The sequence below is a fragment of the Sebastes fasciatus genome, chromosome 3, assembly GCF_043250625.1.
Source record: "Sebastes fasciatus isolate fSebFas1 chromosome 3, fSebFas1.pri, whole genome shotgun sequence".
In the NCBI taxonomy this organism is placed as follows: Eukaryota; Metazoa; Chordata; class Actinopteri; order Perciformes; family Sebastidae; genus Sebastes; species Sebastes fasciatus.
This window is the reverse complement of record NC_133797.1, coordinates 7455457-7474606: the sequence shown is the minus strand read 5'-3', so window position 1 is coordinate 7474606 and position 19150 is coordinate 7455457. Positions and strand designations below refer to the sequence as shown.

Here is a 19150-nt window from a genome sequence, read left to right as displayed (position 1 = left end):
AGTTCTTCATCTAAGAGAACGCCAGAGGTGTTTTGAGCTGTTTCTTAAAGTCACTTGCAGGATCTGATTGTCGGATATGCAGCGGTAGTGTGTTCCATAGTTCATAGTTTGCTCATCCATGTTAAGACACTGGTCAGACAGCTGGTTCGTAGTTTCAGGCAGTGAGAGTCATCTGGCTTAAAGGAGAAATAGAACTGGGTGTCGTTTACATAACTATGGAAATTGATTTTATGTTTTCTGATTATTTCAAGAAGTGGCAGCTTGTACAATGAGAATAGCAAAGGAGCAAGTATAGAGCCCTGTGGTACAACGTACATTTTATCATAATGATGCCTAACAAAGAACTGTCTACCTGTTAAATATGATTTCAACCAGTTTAGGACAGCCCCAGAGAGACCAACATTTTCAAGGTGACGTAAGGATAAGGACGTTGTGGCCTATGGTATCGAACGCTGCACTGAGATCAGGCAGTGCAACGATGGAAACATCTTCATCTTCAACCCCTCAAGTCATTTCAGTGGTGGGTGAAGTCCCTGGAAGCCACACTTAAAAGTAAAAGAAGATATCTAACCAGAAAAGGACTTAAGTAGAAGTTAGACCTCCTACGTGAGTAAAAGTCTTAGTGTCTTATATTTCCTGTATCAAAAGTAATTTTCTGATATTAAATATACTGAAGTTTTGAAAGTAAAAGCACAAGTAAATGCCGTTAATAAAATAGCAAGCAAGTCTGAATTTTGAGATTTACGAAGTTTTAATGGAGGCTCGTAGTTTTTCCTTCCCTCGTAGTCACACGTAGCATGTAGCTATATATACAGTATATAGATCTGACATACAGCCTGCCTTGACTTTTCAAGCAGAAATTGAAACTTAACTACGGCTTTGTTTGCACTCGTTTCCCATCTCGTGAATGATGTAACTTGCGAGCTATAGGACCACTGATTCACCAAACCTGCTTACAAGAAGAACAAAGATGCCCAGGGGGAAATGTATCATACTATCCACTTTATTTAGGAAATGTAGTGGAGTAAAGGTGAAATATAAAAACTCAAGTCAACACATACATATACTCCCAAAAAATGCTTAAGTACTGTAACAAAGTATTATTGCATTACACCACTGGAGGAGTTTCAATGCTATGTCTTTGTGGCCTGAAACCAGATTAATAAGTCTCATAAATATTTTTCTCATAGATCAGGGGTCGGCAACCTTTACTATCAAAAAAGCCCTTTTAGGCAAAAACAAAACTCTGTCTGGAGCCGCAAAACATTTGAGCATTGTGATGAAGGTAACACAGTTTATAGTCTAAGTATATAGTATATAAGTCTAATGCAGTGAGGGCAAAAGTGCAAATGTACTATGGAGTATTAGGGCCACATTGACGGAAAAAACATTTGAGACTTCCAGAATAAAGTCATAACTTTACGAGAAAAAAAGAAAATAGCACGTAAAATTACAACTTTATAATATTATGACTCTATTCTCATAATACTACGACCTTTTTCTTGTAAACTTATGACATTATTCTATGACATTATAACATTGATAAATAAAAATGAAAATGTAAACAAAAAAACAGTTATTCATTTCCATTTTTAAAAATCAACAGAGAGCCACTGGAGAGGAGCTAAAGAGCCGCATGTGGCTCCGGAGCCGCAGGTCGCTGACCCCTGCCATAGATAAATTGGTTGATGTTTATAAGAGGTGGACCCAAACGCAGAGAGCCCATGCAGGCAGACAGGTAAATTAACAAAAGGTGAGCTTTAATTCAAAGCTGGTGTCAAAAAATAAAGCTGACAGGAAAACCAAAAACAGAGGGAACAGGCTGAGATAAAACTAAGTACAAAGGAAAAACACCAAAAACTAAACTGGAAGACACGAGGAACACGAGGAACACAGGCAGGAGGAACACGGGTAACAAGGCAGACGACCTGACACTGAATGAGGGAAGCACACAGACTAAATACACAAGGAGAGCAGGGTGATGAGACACAGGTGGGACAAATCAGGGCGGGGCAGACAATCACAAAGGTGGGAAACAAACAAAGGCAGGGAGTAAACAAGACAAAAGAGGAGTGATTTTCAAAATAAAACAGAAAACAAAACCCAGGACCACGACAGTTGATCTGTGTGAAAACTGCTTTTTCAATCACTTTACTTAAAAAAAGTCTGAAACGTGTCAAGTCAGTGGGTCCAGCTTCTGTTTCTTTAGCAGCGGTCGGACTATTTAAGGGGGTTGAGAAAGGTGCCTGTGTGCAGTGATTGGTTCAGTATGCTGGTGGAAAGCAGTTTAGGACTTATTATAAATAATTTGTATTAAAATAACTCAATGTATATTTTGTTCTATTAAATGAAGACTCAGAGTGATTGAGAGATTTAGATCAACTTCTGTTTAATTAGTCACAACCCAGAAAAAAGAGAAAGAAGACAAAAAGGCTCTTTAACAATCTGCAGCCATCATTAACAACACATAATTCTTCGCTGTCAGAAGAACAGATAAATCCCCTCTGAATAATATTAATGCTAGACTATATTAGAACATCTCCTTTTGTGCTTCATTCTTTCTCCTCAGTACAAACCCACCAGAATCATTCATATGGAAAAGCTCGTCATGCTCAAGAGTATTTCAGTATGTTCATCTGAAGTGGAGTCACCTTGATGTGTAGAAACCCAGCCAAAACACTGGTCTGTGTGTGGTGAGTAAAAGGTAGAAGACTGAACTTAAACACAGGTGATATAGAAGTAAAGAGAATGATGTCAGCACCATACTGGAAGTACAGGAAGTACTGGAAGTACAGGACATCAACAGGCCTTTTACTCTTCATGCACATCATGTCCTTTGAGCAGATCAACACCTGACTGACCCTCACTGTGGGGCTCGACATGACAAACAGCTTCTCATACGAATATACAACATGACTGACTGACTGACTGACTGACTGACTGACGACAGGCCACATGAAACGTGTCCGACCCAGACTGTGTCAGCCTGTTAGCTTGTGCCATCGTGTGGCAGCAGCAGGTGGAGCATGCATTATCACATGCATGATCTGATATGATAACAGTCTGGTTATCTTTCTGACCTGCTGGTAGAGATCACGTTTGGTTGTAGTGAGGCCCCCTTTCATAAAGGCTTTATACATTGTAACTAATGGCTTATAGTAATAGGATATTAATAAGAACACAAGAAAAATCCCATTAACCTGTTAAGCTTTTTCTATTTGGTAATAATGCAGTTATAAATGTTGGTAATCCATTAACATGCACAGGTTTCTCACTTTCTACGAAGCCATCGGGTCTGAAATATGTAAATATCAATAAGTTCATTCATGTTTTTTTGGTCCAGACTGTCCGCTGTCCAAGGAGGACGTTTCCTGAGCTAAGAAGAGAAAGGAGTGTCCAGCTGTACAATGTAATATATCCTAAATTACAAAATGTTATGCATTTTCTAAACGAACTAATGACATAAGCTAGGTTAGCATGAATACTATACTAACTCTGAAGCACACACATTTCTCCATGTATGTATTCACAAAGGATTGGCAGTTAAGCTTTAAGGATTTTCTCACTAACACAGTGCCTGTTTGAACGGGCTGAATGTTCGGCCTGTGGTGTTGCTGCTTGAAGTTTTCTCAAGAACCGCTCGTCCAAAAACAACTTCACACTCGACACTGCGTTGCCGTGGGTCCTGAGCAACACACCTGCCATGTCATACAGTAGTTACGTCACACACCCATGTTGTGGCAACTTGCCGTCAGAAACACTGGTGAAATACACTCTTGGTTAATGGGGAAAAACACCTGGGGCAGACTTTACCATTAGGAAAGGTATATGGCAACCTGGGCCTGGGGCCACAACTAAAGGGCCCCAACAGCTATAGATTTATTATGATGTTTTCAAGTATTCAATCATGTTATTCTAACTCATTGAACCCAGAAATAAATTAAAAAAGCCCCCAAAAGCACCTAAAAATATGCAACTCAACTGTACACGACTTACTGTGTACTTTTACTTCAGAGGAAAACATTGTATTACTACATTTACCTGACAGAGAAATGTTACGTTGCAGATTCAGATTAAAATATGATGCATTATTATTCAGTAAACTATCCAGCATCATATTAGAACTGAAAGCTTGTTAAGTCAATTTCAGTACATTGCGCTGATAATACCGCTCTTTCACTCTTAACTTGAAGTAAACATTTGAATGCAGGACTTTTACAGTGGGGTATTAGTTTTACTATTAATAGTTAATAGTTTTACTTCAAAAAAAGTTTTGAGTAGCCTACTTCTTCTACCACTGCCAAAACCAACATTCCCAGTTAGAGAGGGTGAAAAGTAAAGCGAGACAATGTGTGCCTAGGGCCCCAAATCACTGAATCCACTTAAGTTAAAAGTTAGTATGGCAAACGTATACAGCGCTGTTCCTTTAGGATATCCGTTCGTGCTTGTTGACTCCAGGGAAGTGAAAAAAGTTTGGTTGCAACCTTATCTAGCATCCATGTATAACATTACCAGGCTATATCCAGGATCCAGCAGTCAGTGAGCCACGTTCTGCTCGCTGCGGACAACATGCTGGACTTTCATGATATGTCCCCTTTAAAGATAAACTAATCTATGAGGCATTAATACATTATTTATTAACCATTATTAGAGCCATTAGTTACAGCTTATAATGCTTTATAAAGGATGGTACCTCTGACTTATATCCATGTCATCCTAGCGGTCTGTAAGTAGTATTATACACAAGCAAAACTACCATCATTCTTTTTAAACTTGTGTTGATTTGTTGTATTTCTCCTGGACTAGCAGAGCTACTTTAGCTGGTCAGAATGATATCCAAACACTCGACCATGTGTTATGTTAAACCAGCATATGAACGGTTTCTCTCACAGCAACCTGTATATGAGCAATCCATGACGCTCTCAGCTAAAATACATGTCTATTCTGAACCTATTGATTAACAGAAGAGTGATCCAAACACATCATTCAAAAAATAATTTTACATTTTGCTGTTCCAATCACGGCCGGTGGTTCTTTGGAGAAAAATCTCAAAAGTCATCAAAGAAATGATGCTTTTCAAATTTCAGCACAGAAAGACCTTCGTGGTTGGAGCAACTACACAGAGCGTCTTCATCCAACCGTGAGACAAATTCTACATATTCTGGGGCTCTGAAATGACGGCCGGCGTTGGCCAATAACACGAGCCACGCTTCAGTTTCATTCAGAAAGTTGACGACTGTGCCGCGCCTTCAGATCACCTTGTTGGTCACATGGTTGGATGAGGTTTTTTCCATGTCGTCATTCCAGACAAAAGAAAGAGGTTTACAGTTCCACCCCGACTCTTCTGAATGGTATTTGATCTTTGGGAGGTGCACTGCCCTCTACAAATACCACTACAGTTCCCATGAGTCTTTTGACTATATGCATATTGTCAAAACATCGTGGAGTTGTAGTTGTATATGCTAGAAATACATTTTTTTTGTTCTATATTATACAGCACATACAGTATATGAAGAACACATTGTGAAACAGAAAGTGAGAGCAAACATTTTGAATTGAATATCGATGAGCACTCGGTACCAGATAATTGATTTAGACTTTTTTTAAAACCCACCTGCTCTTGTTTTCATCATTTCTATCAGATATGATAAGTGACAGAAATGCTGCTGAGATCTGTGGATGTGGTAAAGATAAACCTGATGACTGAGTCCATTCAGACAACCAGTCAGACAGGTTTTAAACAGATGAAGTGGACACACAGTTATTATCATTTCATGGACTTCAGGTGATAACGAACAGGAAACTCAAACCAGGCTATAAATGATAATTAAAACACAACTACAGAATTGTCCTTTACTAGTGCCGGTCTTCTGCTAGATGTCCAGTTGGCCTGCATGTGGAAGCCACGTTAACAGAAACAGAGGCTGTCATGACAGATTGATGAAACTCCAGCTGTGACAGTAGTGACAGATTCTTTCTGAGGCTCACGCACCGATTAAACAGCTCTATTAAATAATCCCAACAGGTAAAAAGAAGCAAATGATTCTCTTCTGGATTCTCTGACATGCAGGTGTGTCATGAAATAAACACACTAGCTTCCAACATTTACATTTTTCAAACTAATTTGGTGACAAATGAATCAATGACCTCTTCACCTCCCTTCAATGATTCCCTTGCTTTGTTTGGGGGAGGCGGGGGAGTGTTAATAGCTGTACAGTTTTTTAGAGGCTGGGACCAATTTGGATTAAATTCAATCACTTAAAGATTAGTTAGTGTTAATACGTTAATGTTACGACACACTTTCTGACATTGTTACAGCACCGCTGAATTCCTTGAGATTCTCCGACCACGCCGATGACGTTTTGAGCTGGGTGGACTCAACAATATCAGAAAGAGACTATTTAACTGCTGTTTGGATAGTGATAACATTAATAAAGTGCTCTGAAGTAGCTGAGAGATGTAAAAGATTGAATATGATTAACTTGATGAAATGTTACATTGCAAGGTAAGTTTCATGTGATATCATAGTTTGGTTTAGGCCTGTCACAATAACTACTATATCGGCTGACCGTACGATATGTGGATATGACCTCCATCATATCGGCTGACCTCGATATAGCCCGTTGTGTTTACATGCGTGTTTGTTCACATAAGAATGTCACCTACACTGAGTTTTGATCAGCTTTTTAATTAATTATTAAAGTTTCTTTTAACCGTTTAACTGATAGCGTTAATCGATTAACGGTTAAACGGTTAATTATTAAAATCCCACATTATATATATATATATATATATATATAATTCCAATGTCTAAATATTTTTAAGATCAAGCATTGCTCTTTGAAAGGGTGTACTTGCATTACCATGCTATTATATTATCAATAATCAAAAATAATATCAATAACATATATCAATATTATCGTTTATCACAATTATTCCTGGGACAATATATATTCCAACAAAAGTCATTATTGTGACAGGCCTAGTTTGGTTAATATTAATTGAGAGAGGTGGTATGTACCTCTAAAAGACCTATGAATGATCTTTCATCATTTACCTCCATTCTTATTTCAATGATATTATTTGAGTTGATTAAATTGACACAGAACTGATCACCAACCTTTATAATTCACTCCATTACACTATACACACCACATGATTCTCACGGATAGTGTGAACTTATAGAAATCTGGTAATCATCGTCAAGCGTCAGTTCATATTCAACGATCAGATGTGGAGGAGGAGGAGGAGGAGGAGAGTGATGGAGAGGAGGTCGGGACAGAAGAGGAAGAGATGAGGCTGTGTTTGGTGGGGAGGAAAGAAGGAAGTGAAACTATATGTTTGGTTTCAAACTGGTCTGTGAACGACACGCTCCAGCAGGTATCAGGGTGTTACCATACGGGACTACAGTGCTCTTAACTCCCCCGAAATATCCATCAAAACCATCTACAGTATATTTCATTGCTTACACTTCATTTGACTTGCTCTTAGCACAAAAGCACCACAATGAATCAGAAGAGATCTGCATGTGTTGGTAAACCTACCTGGCTCTATGTATTTGCTGGGAATGGTCCAATCCTCCCAGGCCCCTTAAACAAGACTGAAAAGAGCTTTAAGACTCTGAAACACATCAGTTCTGAGGTGGAGTGACTATTTATTGATATTTGTTGGACAGGTGGGCAACCTGTCGACAACATATCCACTTAAGCTAGCACAGCAGCATGTTCTGTAACATTTTACAGACATATGGTAGTACTCCCTTCCTGTTTTGCCACCTGTTTGTATCTTCTGTGGAATAACCCTAACCCTAAAGACATCAAACTACTAACTAAAGATCTGCTAACAACTGAAAATGACAGCTGTCTACATGTCCGGTTGCCATCTTTATTTGGGTGTAGGAATGGAGAATTTGAATTCACTATACACAGGAAGGAACGGTTTGTTAAAGAGCCATCCACTCATCATTATTTCTGGAACTGTGGATCAGATGACTATGTGTAATGTCCCTCAGCTCTACGAGCAACTGTCGACCGGCATGACTGTGATCGGCATGTCGTCTTCATGAGGTGATAATACTGTATATCAATGTTGTTACAGCGGAACATGCTTTCCAAAAGAACATTTACTTCCATTGATTTTTTTAATTATTTCTAAGGGCCAGAATGCATTGTGGGAAACAAATGAATGCTTAAAAAAGTGTGGTTTAAAATAGGCTTTGGGTCATTTCTAAAAGTGTTGCAGGGGCCGTGTAGTCCTGGCTGATATGAGGCTTACTGAAAGACGTTTACAGTACCTGTTAACATTCGTTCCCTCTCCTTCACAAAAAAACCCCGACCTCAGACAGCAGCTGAAGAGCTTGCTTAGCTGTACCAGTATAGAGAACACTGAAAAGAAGCATGGTTCACTACTGTTGTGTTAGGGGGTTAGCTCACCAGCTGCAGTAGTTCACCAACTAGCCCTACGAGTAGTCACTACGTCACCAAGCTTCAACATACTTTCTGGTGTGTCTGGGCCTTTACAGGGATGGAAAAGGAAGCACAGCAGCTGACACACAGCTGCAGCTAACTTCCTCTTTCAACGTTAAATTGAAAGGAAACAAAAAAGGTTCTTTGGTTGATGAAAATAAAAGGTGACTGGAGTTACCAGTGGTTCCTCTGCCCACTGTCTGCAATGAGATTCACATGCCACTCTTCTGTTTGTAGTAGGTAAGTGTCTGGAAGAGCTGATAGACCGAGCAGCTATACAGCTGAGGATATGGTTCTCTCAAAAGCCTGCATCTTTAAACGAACTCAGTATACAAGAGCTCGAACAGCCATCCACTTTAAAAGCCAATTTAATTGCATTTTAGTAGCCCAAGGGGTCCTGAAACTAGCCCAGGACATAAACCTGTCGCCTTCTCAATGCAGACTGTGCTCATGAATAACAATGTGAAGCAGACACATACTGGACTCGGATGTGGTTTTTACAAAGACATGTATTTGCCATAAGGGGGAGTGTACTTGTGTGTTTATAAGGACTTTCTGATTGCCAAATAGCAACACACACAAGAAATGGAAGAGGAGGAGGGAGGGAGGGAGCGATGGAGAGAGGGAGGAGTGTGAGTGTATGAAGGGCCAGATACAAGTGTTTTAACACTTAAACACAACGCAACAACCTGAGACTAGTGTGGGGGAGTCGGTGGCTCGTAGGGGTGACAGAGAGAGAGGGAAAAGGAAAGAGAGAAAGACGGAGAGATCAACAGACTGATATTTAGAGAAAGAGAGAAATAGTGCAACAAAGATAAGTGAAGCGAGAGACCTCTCTCTCAGCATTTGGAGAAAGGAAGAGGGAGGGTAGAAAAAGGTAAAAAGACCAGAAGAGGAGAGGGACTAAGGGTAGAGGAGACTGGAGGAGAAAAGGGGTGAGATAGCAAAGAGGGGAAGAGTTGAGACAGAGGAGCAGTAGTGCTTTCATGAGTACGGCTGTGGAACTCCGTATCCTGGTCTGTAGATGGGTCTCCCTGTCGGCGACTGAGAGCTGGAATATGCAGGCCCGGCCGGGTAGCTGTAGCCGCCGTAGCTGTAGGATGCCGGGTAGGGCGCGGGGCCGCTCTGGGGCTGGCTCGGGGTGTACTGGCCGAATGCCGAGCCTGGGTGTGGGGTGGGGAAGGAGGGCTGGGTTGGGTAAGGGCAGGTGGCTGAACCCGGAGGCCCGAAAGCGGGCCTAGGGCCGGAGTAGCTCCCTGCCGGGGTGAAAGGTGAGCCGGAACCTGGGTACGGAGGGATGGCCGAGCCGGAGCCCGCCGCCGCCGCATGGGGAGCGTTGGGTGGGGAGACGGGGTACGGGCTATAGGGGAGGTTGGAGGAGCCCCCTGCGGACGAGGAGGCTGACTGTGAGGCGCTTTGGTAGCTGGAGGACTGAGGTGTGGAGTTTGGCTGCTGCTGATTTGTAGTCGTTGCCGTTGTTGTCTGTTGATTCCACGGTGATGGCGTGGCAGCGGGGTCTTGGCTGACGCCTGCTGATGATGTCATGGCGTTGGGGTTACCTTCGCTCGTCTGTCGTAGGATATCCTGGAGTTTCTCTATCCGCACCCGTCTTTTGTGAGCGAGGGAGCGCAGGGAGAGGAAGCGATCGAGGAAGGAGTCCAACGGCAGAGAGCCCTCCAGAAACTCATCAGCTAGAGCCTGCAGACAGAGACACGGAACCACGTGACAGTGATGCTTCCTGCTGAGCTCATCATACTCCTACTAGGTACTAGATTAGAGACGGCTCCATACCACTTTTTAATGTCCCATACCGATACCGATACCTTAGGTATCTGCCGATACCGATACCAATCCGATAGCGTCTTTTTCCCTCTCTTAAACAACTAAGTTTAATAAATGAAATAACTTAAGCTACTTTGCAGATTCAGGTTATTAATACAAAATATAGTGAACTAATAAATGCGGATGTATTATTATAGATTAAACTACCCAGCAGTATATACAGTCATTCAAATTACCCCCACATTTACCAGCTGCAACATTAAAGTGATGGAACATTAAAGTGATGGACACTTTAATGCATCAATAATTAGAATACAATAATATAATATACAGTATATTATTCTGCATAGTACTTGTACATAGTACTTTTTGGTACTTTAAGTATATGTTGTTCTTATAATATCCAATCCAGTGATTTTGGCCCGTATCGGTTCGGCGCATCCCTATACTAAATTCCTTCTAAACCAGCTTCTCAAATGAACACCCTTGAGGACGCATTTGCCGTGATATCACCCATTGGTTTGTGGACTGCCGTTTTGAAGCCTCGAATTTGCCATTTTGGCCGTAGCCATCGTGGTTTTTGGCCGTCACCATGTTCATGTATGGTTCACGCACATGTCCATGTGCACAACCGCTGAATAAAAAAAATGTTGGCGACCAAAATGCCATTAACTTAGCATTAACTTTGATGAAGTGAAAACACTCTGTGAAAGGGTTAAAGTTGTAAGACGAAACACGGACAACTCCCAGACCGGAAAACGGCGTGGTAGCGACCTGTCAATCACAGGGTAGCCACGCCCTAAAGCACACCCTGCTTTATGGTCTATTTGACTCTAAATGGGACCATCATTTACAAAATGAACATCATGCTGTATTAAAGAAGACTTGAAACTAGTGATTGAGACCATAAACTCATGTTTACAATGTTTACTGAGGTAATAAATCAAGTGAGAAGTAGGCTCATTTTCTCATAGACTTCTATACAACCAGAGGAGTCGCCCCCTGCTGGCTGATAGACAGAATGCAGGTTTAAGGCACTTCAGCAGCTTCACTTCTCAGACTTGGAGGTAGCCCAGTGAACTGACTTTAGCCCTGCGTGAAAAAACGCAGCTCTCTCATTCATCTGAATGGAATCAGTCCATCAGCACAGTGGGGGTGTCAACATAGGGAGCTCTGGTTGAACCAGACTCAACTGTGTAATGTGAATGCTGTATTTCTACTGTTTAAATCGCAATTATCTTGACAAAAGATTAAATAGTGGCCTTTGTGATAACTTTGGGCCTGTTTTTTACTCATCCTACACATCTCTGCATAAGCACACATCATTCCACATAGTGTCTTTGGGAGTGAGTGTGTGTGTGTGTGTGTGTGTGTGTGTGTGTGTGTGTGTGTGTGTGTGTGTGTGTGTGTATATAGGTTTAACAGTTAAGTTCTGACCTCTGACTCTGCCTCCGTTTTGCTGCCCTCTGTCTGTAGTCTGGAGAACAATGCCTCTGGAGACACCTGACCCGCCATCCCATCTGAGGACGAGGAGTGGGGGGGGAGGGGGAGGGAGAGAGACACAGAGCACAGAGAGAGTGAGAGACAAATACATGACATAAAGAAAACACACAGAGAGAGAATATCGTATTGCAGTCAGCTTGTTTTCCTGACATCTCATTTCCCCCATTCATAAGAGTGGGGACAGATCAGACCCTAGTAACAGCAGCTGTTTAGGTCAATTATTCTGTAGCATTTTAAATATACTATATTGCTTCCTCTTAAAACACCGCACCACCGACCATGTGTGATATACCCATCACATTTATATCACTCCTTTCTAGTCTTCCAACCACTCAAAGCTCTTTACATGTACACACACACACACACACACACACGTCAGAGGCTGCTGGGACAAGGATACTTTGACATGTGACTGGAGGAGCCGGGGATCGAACCGCTGACCCTCCGATTGGTGGGCGACCCGCTCTACCTGTGAGCCACAGCCGCCCCACCCCAAAGTGTAAGGTAGGTTAAATCAATGTTCTTAGAAAATAAGTGTGCTGTTAAAACTGGAGACAAACAAACTGAATTCTTCACCAAGAGAAGAGTTTATTTAATGTGTATAGACATGAACTTGCTGTTCAGAGGCCTGTAACTACGAAGCCAGTTCACCATACCCAGGGTATCTTTCCGTTATCTGGCTTCACTAACCCTAACAACCCAGATCACACTAAGTGGTCCTACGACGCTGGTTTATCAACTCGGTAAATCAACCCAGGGTTTCTCTATCTGGCTGTGAGCGCGTTCACATTAAAAGGTGGTTTGGGAACAATCACAAACATGGACAAGTCTGCTGTCAGCAGAGCGGCATATTTAACAAAGGAAGAGCAAACTATAATATTAGACAAATACGAAGAAGTTAAACACATAATCAGACTAAAAGTAACACAGTTGAAGCTGCCAAATGCAGGAAGGACAGCTGGCAAAAGACAAAAACTCCCAATGTGTGAATGAGTAAATTAACAGATTTATTCATTTAACGGAACACTCAAAAGTCAGATATAGTCGTCTAGATTGGGCAGTGATATATAAATAGATTTTAGAAGTGTACTGGATGAATGGATTACACTTTATTATGCCCTTTGGCAATGTAATGGCGTGTATGACTATTTCAGCCTTCTCTCAGCTGCGTCTCCGTCTCCAGCGGTGTGAAACGGACTTGAGAGCAAATCAAAAAAATAAATATAAAAATATAATTCAAAGCTGTAAACACCCCCAGCATACAGCCAGCTGTCCTTCCTGCATCTGTCAGTTTAAACTGTGTTGTTTTTAATCTGGATTATGACTGTAACTTCTTCGTATTTGTGTAATATTATCATACGATCCCCGCACCGAGCTCTGATTGGTCAGTAGGCGGTGCTCTTATACGAGTTGATCTCTTATCTGGAACATAACCTGCTCCGGAGCAGGTCAGGTGTTCAGCATCAGTTACCATGGTGATCTACCCCGGTAAGAAGCAAACCACCGTCGTGGGACTGAAAACCCTGAAGGGTTAAACTGGAAGTTACCTCACTAACCCCAAATCCTGCTTCGTAGCACAGGGACCTTGTCCTGACCTGGTTGAGTGACGACCTGGTTCTACTGTCTGCTACTGGACAAGGGCTACAACAACAGCTGGACATAGTAGAACAGTACCAGAACTGGGTCTTCTCTACTATGCACCACCATCGTAGTAAAGAAAACCGTTTAGGTGCACCCAAAACTTTTCACCGTGCCTTTTGGCACCGCAGTAATTTTAAGCGTTTTGTCAGTTCCCATAGGCCTACACTAGGGATGTCACCATACAAGACATTTAGTAGTTGATACCAATACCAGTGAAATTCTACGATTCTCGATACCAAGGTAAAAAAACTAAGTAAAACAATAAATCTCATGTACTTCAACAGCCACTCCTTTATTACCATTTGCATACTGTTTAACTATACAAATTCAAATCATGGGATTCAAATTAGGGATGCAAATTTTACTGTAGAAGCCACGGTGCTGCGTTCACTGTCTCCAGTTCACCCGTCAGGAGAGTTACTGTAGCAGCCACGATGCTGCGTTCACTGTCTCCAGTTCACCGTCAGGAGAGTTACTGTAGCAGCCACGATGCTGCGTTCACTGTCTCCAGTTCACCCGTCAGGAGAGTTACTGTAGCAGCCACGGTGCTGTGTGTAGTGTCGAGGACACATGCAGCCACTTTCCCAGTAAAAGTCTCCACCACACCATTTAGTTTAGTTTAGCAGGTTGTCAGCTGTGTGTCAGCCCGGCGTAACGTTAGCGAGTATCCGACAGACCCGTGTGTGTTTGTGCTACGTTAGCAGCTGTAGTGTTGCTGGTGGCTTCGTGCTCGCTGCAGTCACACACATACTGTCTGTCAGCACGGCGTAACGTTAGCTAGTGTCCGACAGACGGAGTGTGTATGTGGCGGCGGTGAGTGTGGGGTTGTCGGAGGCGTCCTAGCTGTGAACGTAGCTGTAGCAGTGTGTGTACAGGTTATTTGTCGGTGAATAAATGCTACTGCTCCTCCGCTCAAACGAGCTCAAGACCGGAGCCAACTTCCTGTATCTTGCAACGCTAGACTCTCTTATGGTGGGCTGCTAAGGTGGACCATCAATTCTCCTTTAAGTGAAGAGCCGCTCCTCTGAGTTTTGCAAAGCTTTTTAATTTATTATTCATAATTATTTCAACTGTTTAACCGTTTAAAATTCTTAATGTCGGTTAACGGTTAAATTATTAACATCCCTAATTCAAATTCAGTTTTTCAATGCAATTATTCAAGTTAAGCCATTCAAATTAAAATATAAATGATTCAAATTCAGTTTTATCTAACATATTTCTGCCCATACAAAACCCCCCGCTGCGTCTTTATCGGGCTTGAGCCCCGCACGCCTGTGCATTAAACCGGCGGTGTGGGGGGACACAACGATGACAACACAAGCTGTCAAACTTTCCTCAAATCTGCGGTCATCATTTACTTGTATTCTACCTTACTTTGTTATTATTGTCTAATGAGAGATGAGGACAAATATCAGACTCCAAGGATTTCCCTTGTAATTTAAATGAAAACGGCAACAAAATGTGCAATAATTACATCAAATAAATTACAGGGATAGCTCATATGTAGGCCTATAAACAAATTAATAAATAAATATACTGTAGCCTACGCCAACATATAAAATAAAAAAAACTTTGTTGAGACTGTCTACCAATCTATCAATCTCCTCCCCAGCATTTCAGTGCCCGAGACAGCGCCGAACACACAAACACACACACTCACAAAACACATACATACATACACACACACACACACACACACACACTCACTCACACACCCTCTACACAGAACAAACAGTATTAGTAGTAGTTAGTAGTTAGTATCAGTATACTATCAGTCTGAGATAACTCACAAGAATAAATGTTGATGCATAATGAATAATGTGGGATTATTAATCCTTATTTCATGCGCTATTTGGGATTTTTGGGGGAATGCATCATGTAGAACAAATTAATTAATTAACGCTGATTACCATGGCAACGGTTGAAGCTTGGAAGCATTTTGGTAAGCCTTATGTTAGTCCATTGGTTTGGAGACATTTTCCTCCAGTCAACATGGTGTTAAGTATTTCACAAACAATAATAAAATCAGTTGTCTTAACACTGATCAATCAGTATAAAGAAGACTTTCTAGTCGTTCTTTCTGGCGGACTGTGTGGACACTGGTTGAAAGTCTCAGAACTCTCCATCCCTCACTCCATTTATTCATTGTCCCTTTGTTCCTCCCTCCGTCAAGATCAAGATTCACTTTATTGTCCCACAATGTAGGAAATCCTCCCTCCTACCTCTCAGGGAGCAGTGTTGTCTGTAGGTTTCTCTGATGGCCTCTAGCTGAGAATATCTCTCGACCAGCACCTCCTTCTCCGACTCCAGACGAGGCTTCATGTCCAGGTTTTGCTCAGCCAGGCTGCGATTTGATGCCAATGCCATCTCTCTCTCCAGCTGGATGTTCTGGATCTGAAGGGGAGAGAGAGAGGCATCAGACTATGGCAGCTTTACATTTTAGGCCATTTGTGGATACCACTAAATGCAGAGGGATTAATATTATATATTAGAATATATAGTCCGTGGGATGTGGGGCTGGGTCGGTATTACAGAGTATCACGAGCTACAAAGCTGACATCTGGTCAGATTGAGCATCTTGTCTACCCACTTCTTCTTTCTTACTCTTGATTTAACCCCTTAAAACTCTCGGCCCACTGTCTTTCAGAGGTTGTGTAACAAATGGTATCAACCCCAAAATTGCTGCAACATCTTATGAGACATAATAGAGCATGGGAATAGTCATCATATACTGTACTTCTATCATTATGTTCTACACCAGTGGCCTGCGGGGGGCTTGAAAATATTTCTTTATTTACAACTGTTCTACGCTCTTATATACTTTCACAATTTATTTTAATTCATTTATGAATATTTTTTTATTAATGACCAGAACACCTTGGCACACAGTGCTGAGCTGCATCTCAAATTAATCTTCAGGTTCTCAGCTTTCAGATGATGTACACCACTTCTATGTGACATCTACTGTTGACCTGCCATCTCCCCCTAAAGATACCCTGCCCCCCCTTCAGTTGGACGTCTAGACACCGGGCTGCTTGTTTTAATGTAATAGTAATAGCGTCTAATAGTGTCAGTACTCAAGCATCATATTGCCAATAGCTAATTGACAAAAACCACTAAACCTGAAAGGGTCCAGAGTGTGGAGAGTTTTTAAGGGAGCAGTGTGGGAGGCCTTTATCATTTTGGAGTAAAGAGTTGTGGGAAGGAACCCAGGGAGAAAGGTGCTACACACTGGCATTAATGGGATCGACCCAGTACCAACACAGCTTCAGGTTTCCTCAGTGGTTACTGAAGAGAGAAAGCATTATTTACTCACTTCCCCCTGCCAGACTGTTCACTTACAGTTCGAGGTTTTAAACTAGAAACAAGTCATTTATTTCATGTAGTATGACAGTCTGGGTGGTTTAACCCACACACTGAGAAGGTTAATCAATCAAACACCCTGCAAGGTTTAAGGACTTCTAAATTCAATTCAATTAATTTTTATATAGCGTCAAATCATAACAGAAGTTATCTGGAGACGCTTTATATATAGAGCAGGTCTTAGACCGTACTCTATAGTTTAGAGACCCAACAAGAGATCCCACCAAGAGATCCCAAAAAAAAACTCCCCATATCCCCTAAAAACTCCTCCCAAATCCCTAACTTCTCACAACAACACCCTGTGATCTAGACTTCAGCCTCTCAGAAAGATAAAAAAACAACAACATGGAAGCCAAATGTTAAAGTGAAGCATCATCATCTTTTACCTCGTCAGACTCCAGAGCCATAGTCTCCACCCTCTCCGGGTTGTCCAGCAGCTCCTGGAGCTCCGATTGGCTCAGGTCCTGGAGCTTCTCCATTTGATTGGCCAGGATGGCTGTCTGTCATCAAGGGAACCAGGAAATAAGAGTTAAAAACAATGTTTGGAAACAGAAAGTGGAGAGTCAAGAGGCCCAACATCTGGCTTTTAATGTTGTTAATGTTATTATTATCATTAGACACTGACTTATCAGGCCATTGTTAACTAATCAAGACAAAAACAAACCACATCACTTGCAGCCACTCCCTTAATAAATAGCAACCGGTGGGATAACAAATGTGCTCATCTGTTGTCACTAGTAGTGATGGTGATATTCACAATGCACTATGTTGTACTCAGCTGTCTACAGCTAGTCTCACTACAGACTCACTACAGACTCACTACCGAGCTGAGAGACTGCAGGCCACAAAATAGGACAAGCTGTTCAAGACGAGCACTTGGAGACAGTGAAGCCAGAGACCGGGTGAAGATGATCCGGTACTCACTCGACGCTAGCAGAGCAGATTCAGCCCGACACCGACTGGTGGTGACATCCAACACCACCTCTTGATCTCAGCTGACAGGTGACGGTGACACGTCCTCGGGATCCTCTCCGACCAGCCCTGAGACGGGATCCAGCTGATTCAACACTCGTTAACGACGCACTTTGACCGGCTATCTACCGAGCTGCTCGGCCGTGTCCGGTCGCAGCCGTCGGTTCCGTGTTGAGCAGCAGTCTGATGACAACAACAGCAGGTCTGATCGCAATGTCAGCAGCCAGCGTCAACTTAGAGGGAAGCCCAGCAGGTTTAACGCTTCAACAGCCCACAACGACGCTGCTCGGTCCTCACGGGCTCCGTCAAAACGTCTCCGTGTTCCGGTTAATGTTCACTGTGACACACAGACCTCTCCAGTCGACTGGATGTTTTACAAAAGGACAGAAATACTCGCTAAAGATAGGAAAGTTTCACTCCACACTGATAGAAACCGCCGCCATTTTAGGAAGCATCCACGTCCCCGGGTTACGGGGGGTGGAGAGGAAAGGGGGTGTTCAGACAACATGTGAATAATATAAAACAGCACTGTTAAATTATAACCACATCTGGATTCATTATTGTAAACGTTTTAAATGCGTACTGTTTTGTCGACATGTTTTTGTGTAGCTATTTTAGCTGAGCCCGCTCTCCATCTGGTGTCCCCCTATGTCGCAGGGTAATGGTGTGGTCCGGTGCTCAGCTGATATAAGGGAAACCCCTATAGTGACGGTAATGTCCCATCTACTGCTGCCAGGCTGCTGTCTGTCTGTCTGTCACCTGCTCTGCTCTGCTGGAGGAGGAGGAGATGATCACCACGGCTTCATCTAGCAACCAGCACCGCTGAGGATCCTCTGTGTAGCTGGAGACAGACAGAAGGCTGAGATGTTGCTGATGTTTTACCAGTCTGTAGTAGCCAGTGTCCTCTTCCTTGCTGGGGGGGGTGGGGGGGGAGGGATGCCAACAAACTGCCAACAAACAAGGGATGCCAACAACAAGGGATGCCAACAAACTGAACAGGCTGGTGAGGAAGGCTAGCTCTGTGGTTGGATCTGAACTGGACGATCTGGAGGTGGTGGCAGAGGGGAGGATGAGGAGGAAGCTGGACGCCATCCTGGAGAACCCCTCCCAGCCCCTCCATGATGAGCTAGTCAAGATGAGGAGCACCTTCAGCCACAGACTCATCCCCCCTCGGCACAACACAAAGCGCCTGGGTCAGTCCTTCATGCTGGTAGCCATCAGGCTCCACAACCGAGGCTGACCCCCATATGACAACTATTAGGACTTTAAGACCTTTAAACATGCACTATCTGCCTTTAAACATGCACTATCTGCCTTTAAACATGCACTATCTGCCTTTAAACATGCACTATCTGCCTACATCTTGGACTCTAACCACTGGCGCACTTTACACTTACTTACACTATACATCCTATATACCACTT

The 19150-nt window shown here is 42.6% G+C and overlaps 1 protein-coding gene across 1 annotated transcript; it reads right to left on the bottom strand.

Moving 5' to 3' along the window:
* Nucleotides 1-2372: 2372 nt before the first annotated feature.
* vps37c (VPS37C subunit of ESCRT-I) lies at nucleotides 2373-18444 on the bottom strand. The gene is made up of 5 exons (XM_074628732.1): nucleotides 17679-18444; nucleotides 17141-17254; nucleotides 15614-15785; nucleotides 11685-11767; nucleotides 2373-10163 (listed from the first exon to the last, which is right to left on the bottom strand). The coding sequence occupies exons 2-5, from the start codon at nucleotides 17231-17233 to the stop codon at nucleotides 9450-9452; spliced, it is 1062 nt and encodes a 353-aa protein (XP_074484833.1). The 5' UTR covers nucleotides 17234-17254; nucleotides 17679-18444; the 3' UTR covers nucleotides 2373-9449.
* Between the last annotated feature and the right edge of the window lie 706 nt (nucleotides 18445-19150).

Excerpts from the sequence above, each read along its gene's own strand:
- vps37c (XM_074628732.1), bottom strand. The coding sequence starts at position 17,233 with ATGGAGAAGCTCCAGGACCTGAGCCAATCGGAGCTCCAGGAGCTGCTG. Across the intron at positions 15,786-17,140 it reads TGGCTCTGGAGTCTGACGAG|ATCCAGAACATCCAGCTGGA; the intron begins GTAAAAGATGAT and ends TCTCCCCTTCAG. Across the intron at positions 11,768-15,613 it reads ACAACACTGCTCCCTGAGAG|ATGGGATGGCGGGTCAGGTG; the intron begins GTAGGAGGGAGG and ends CCTCGTCCTCAG.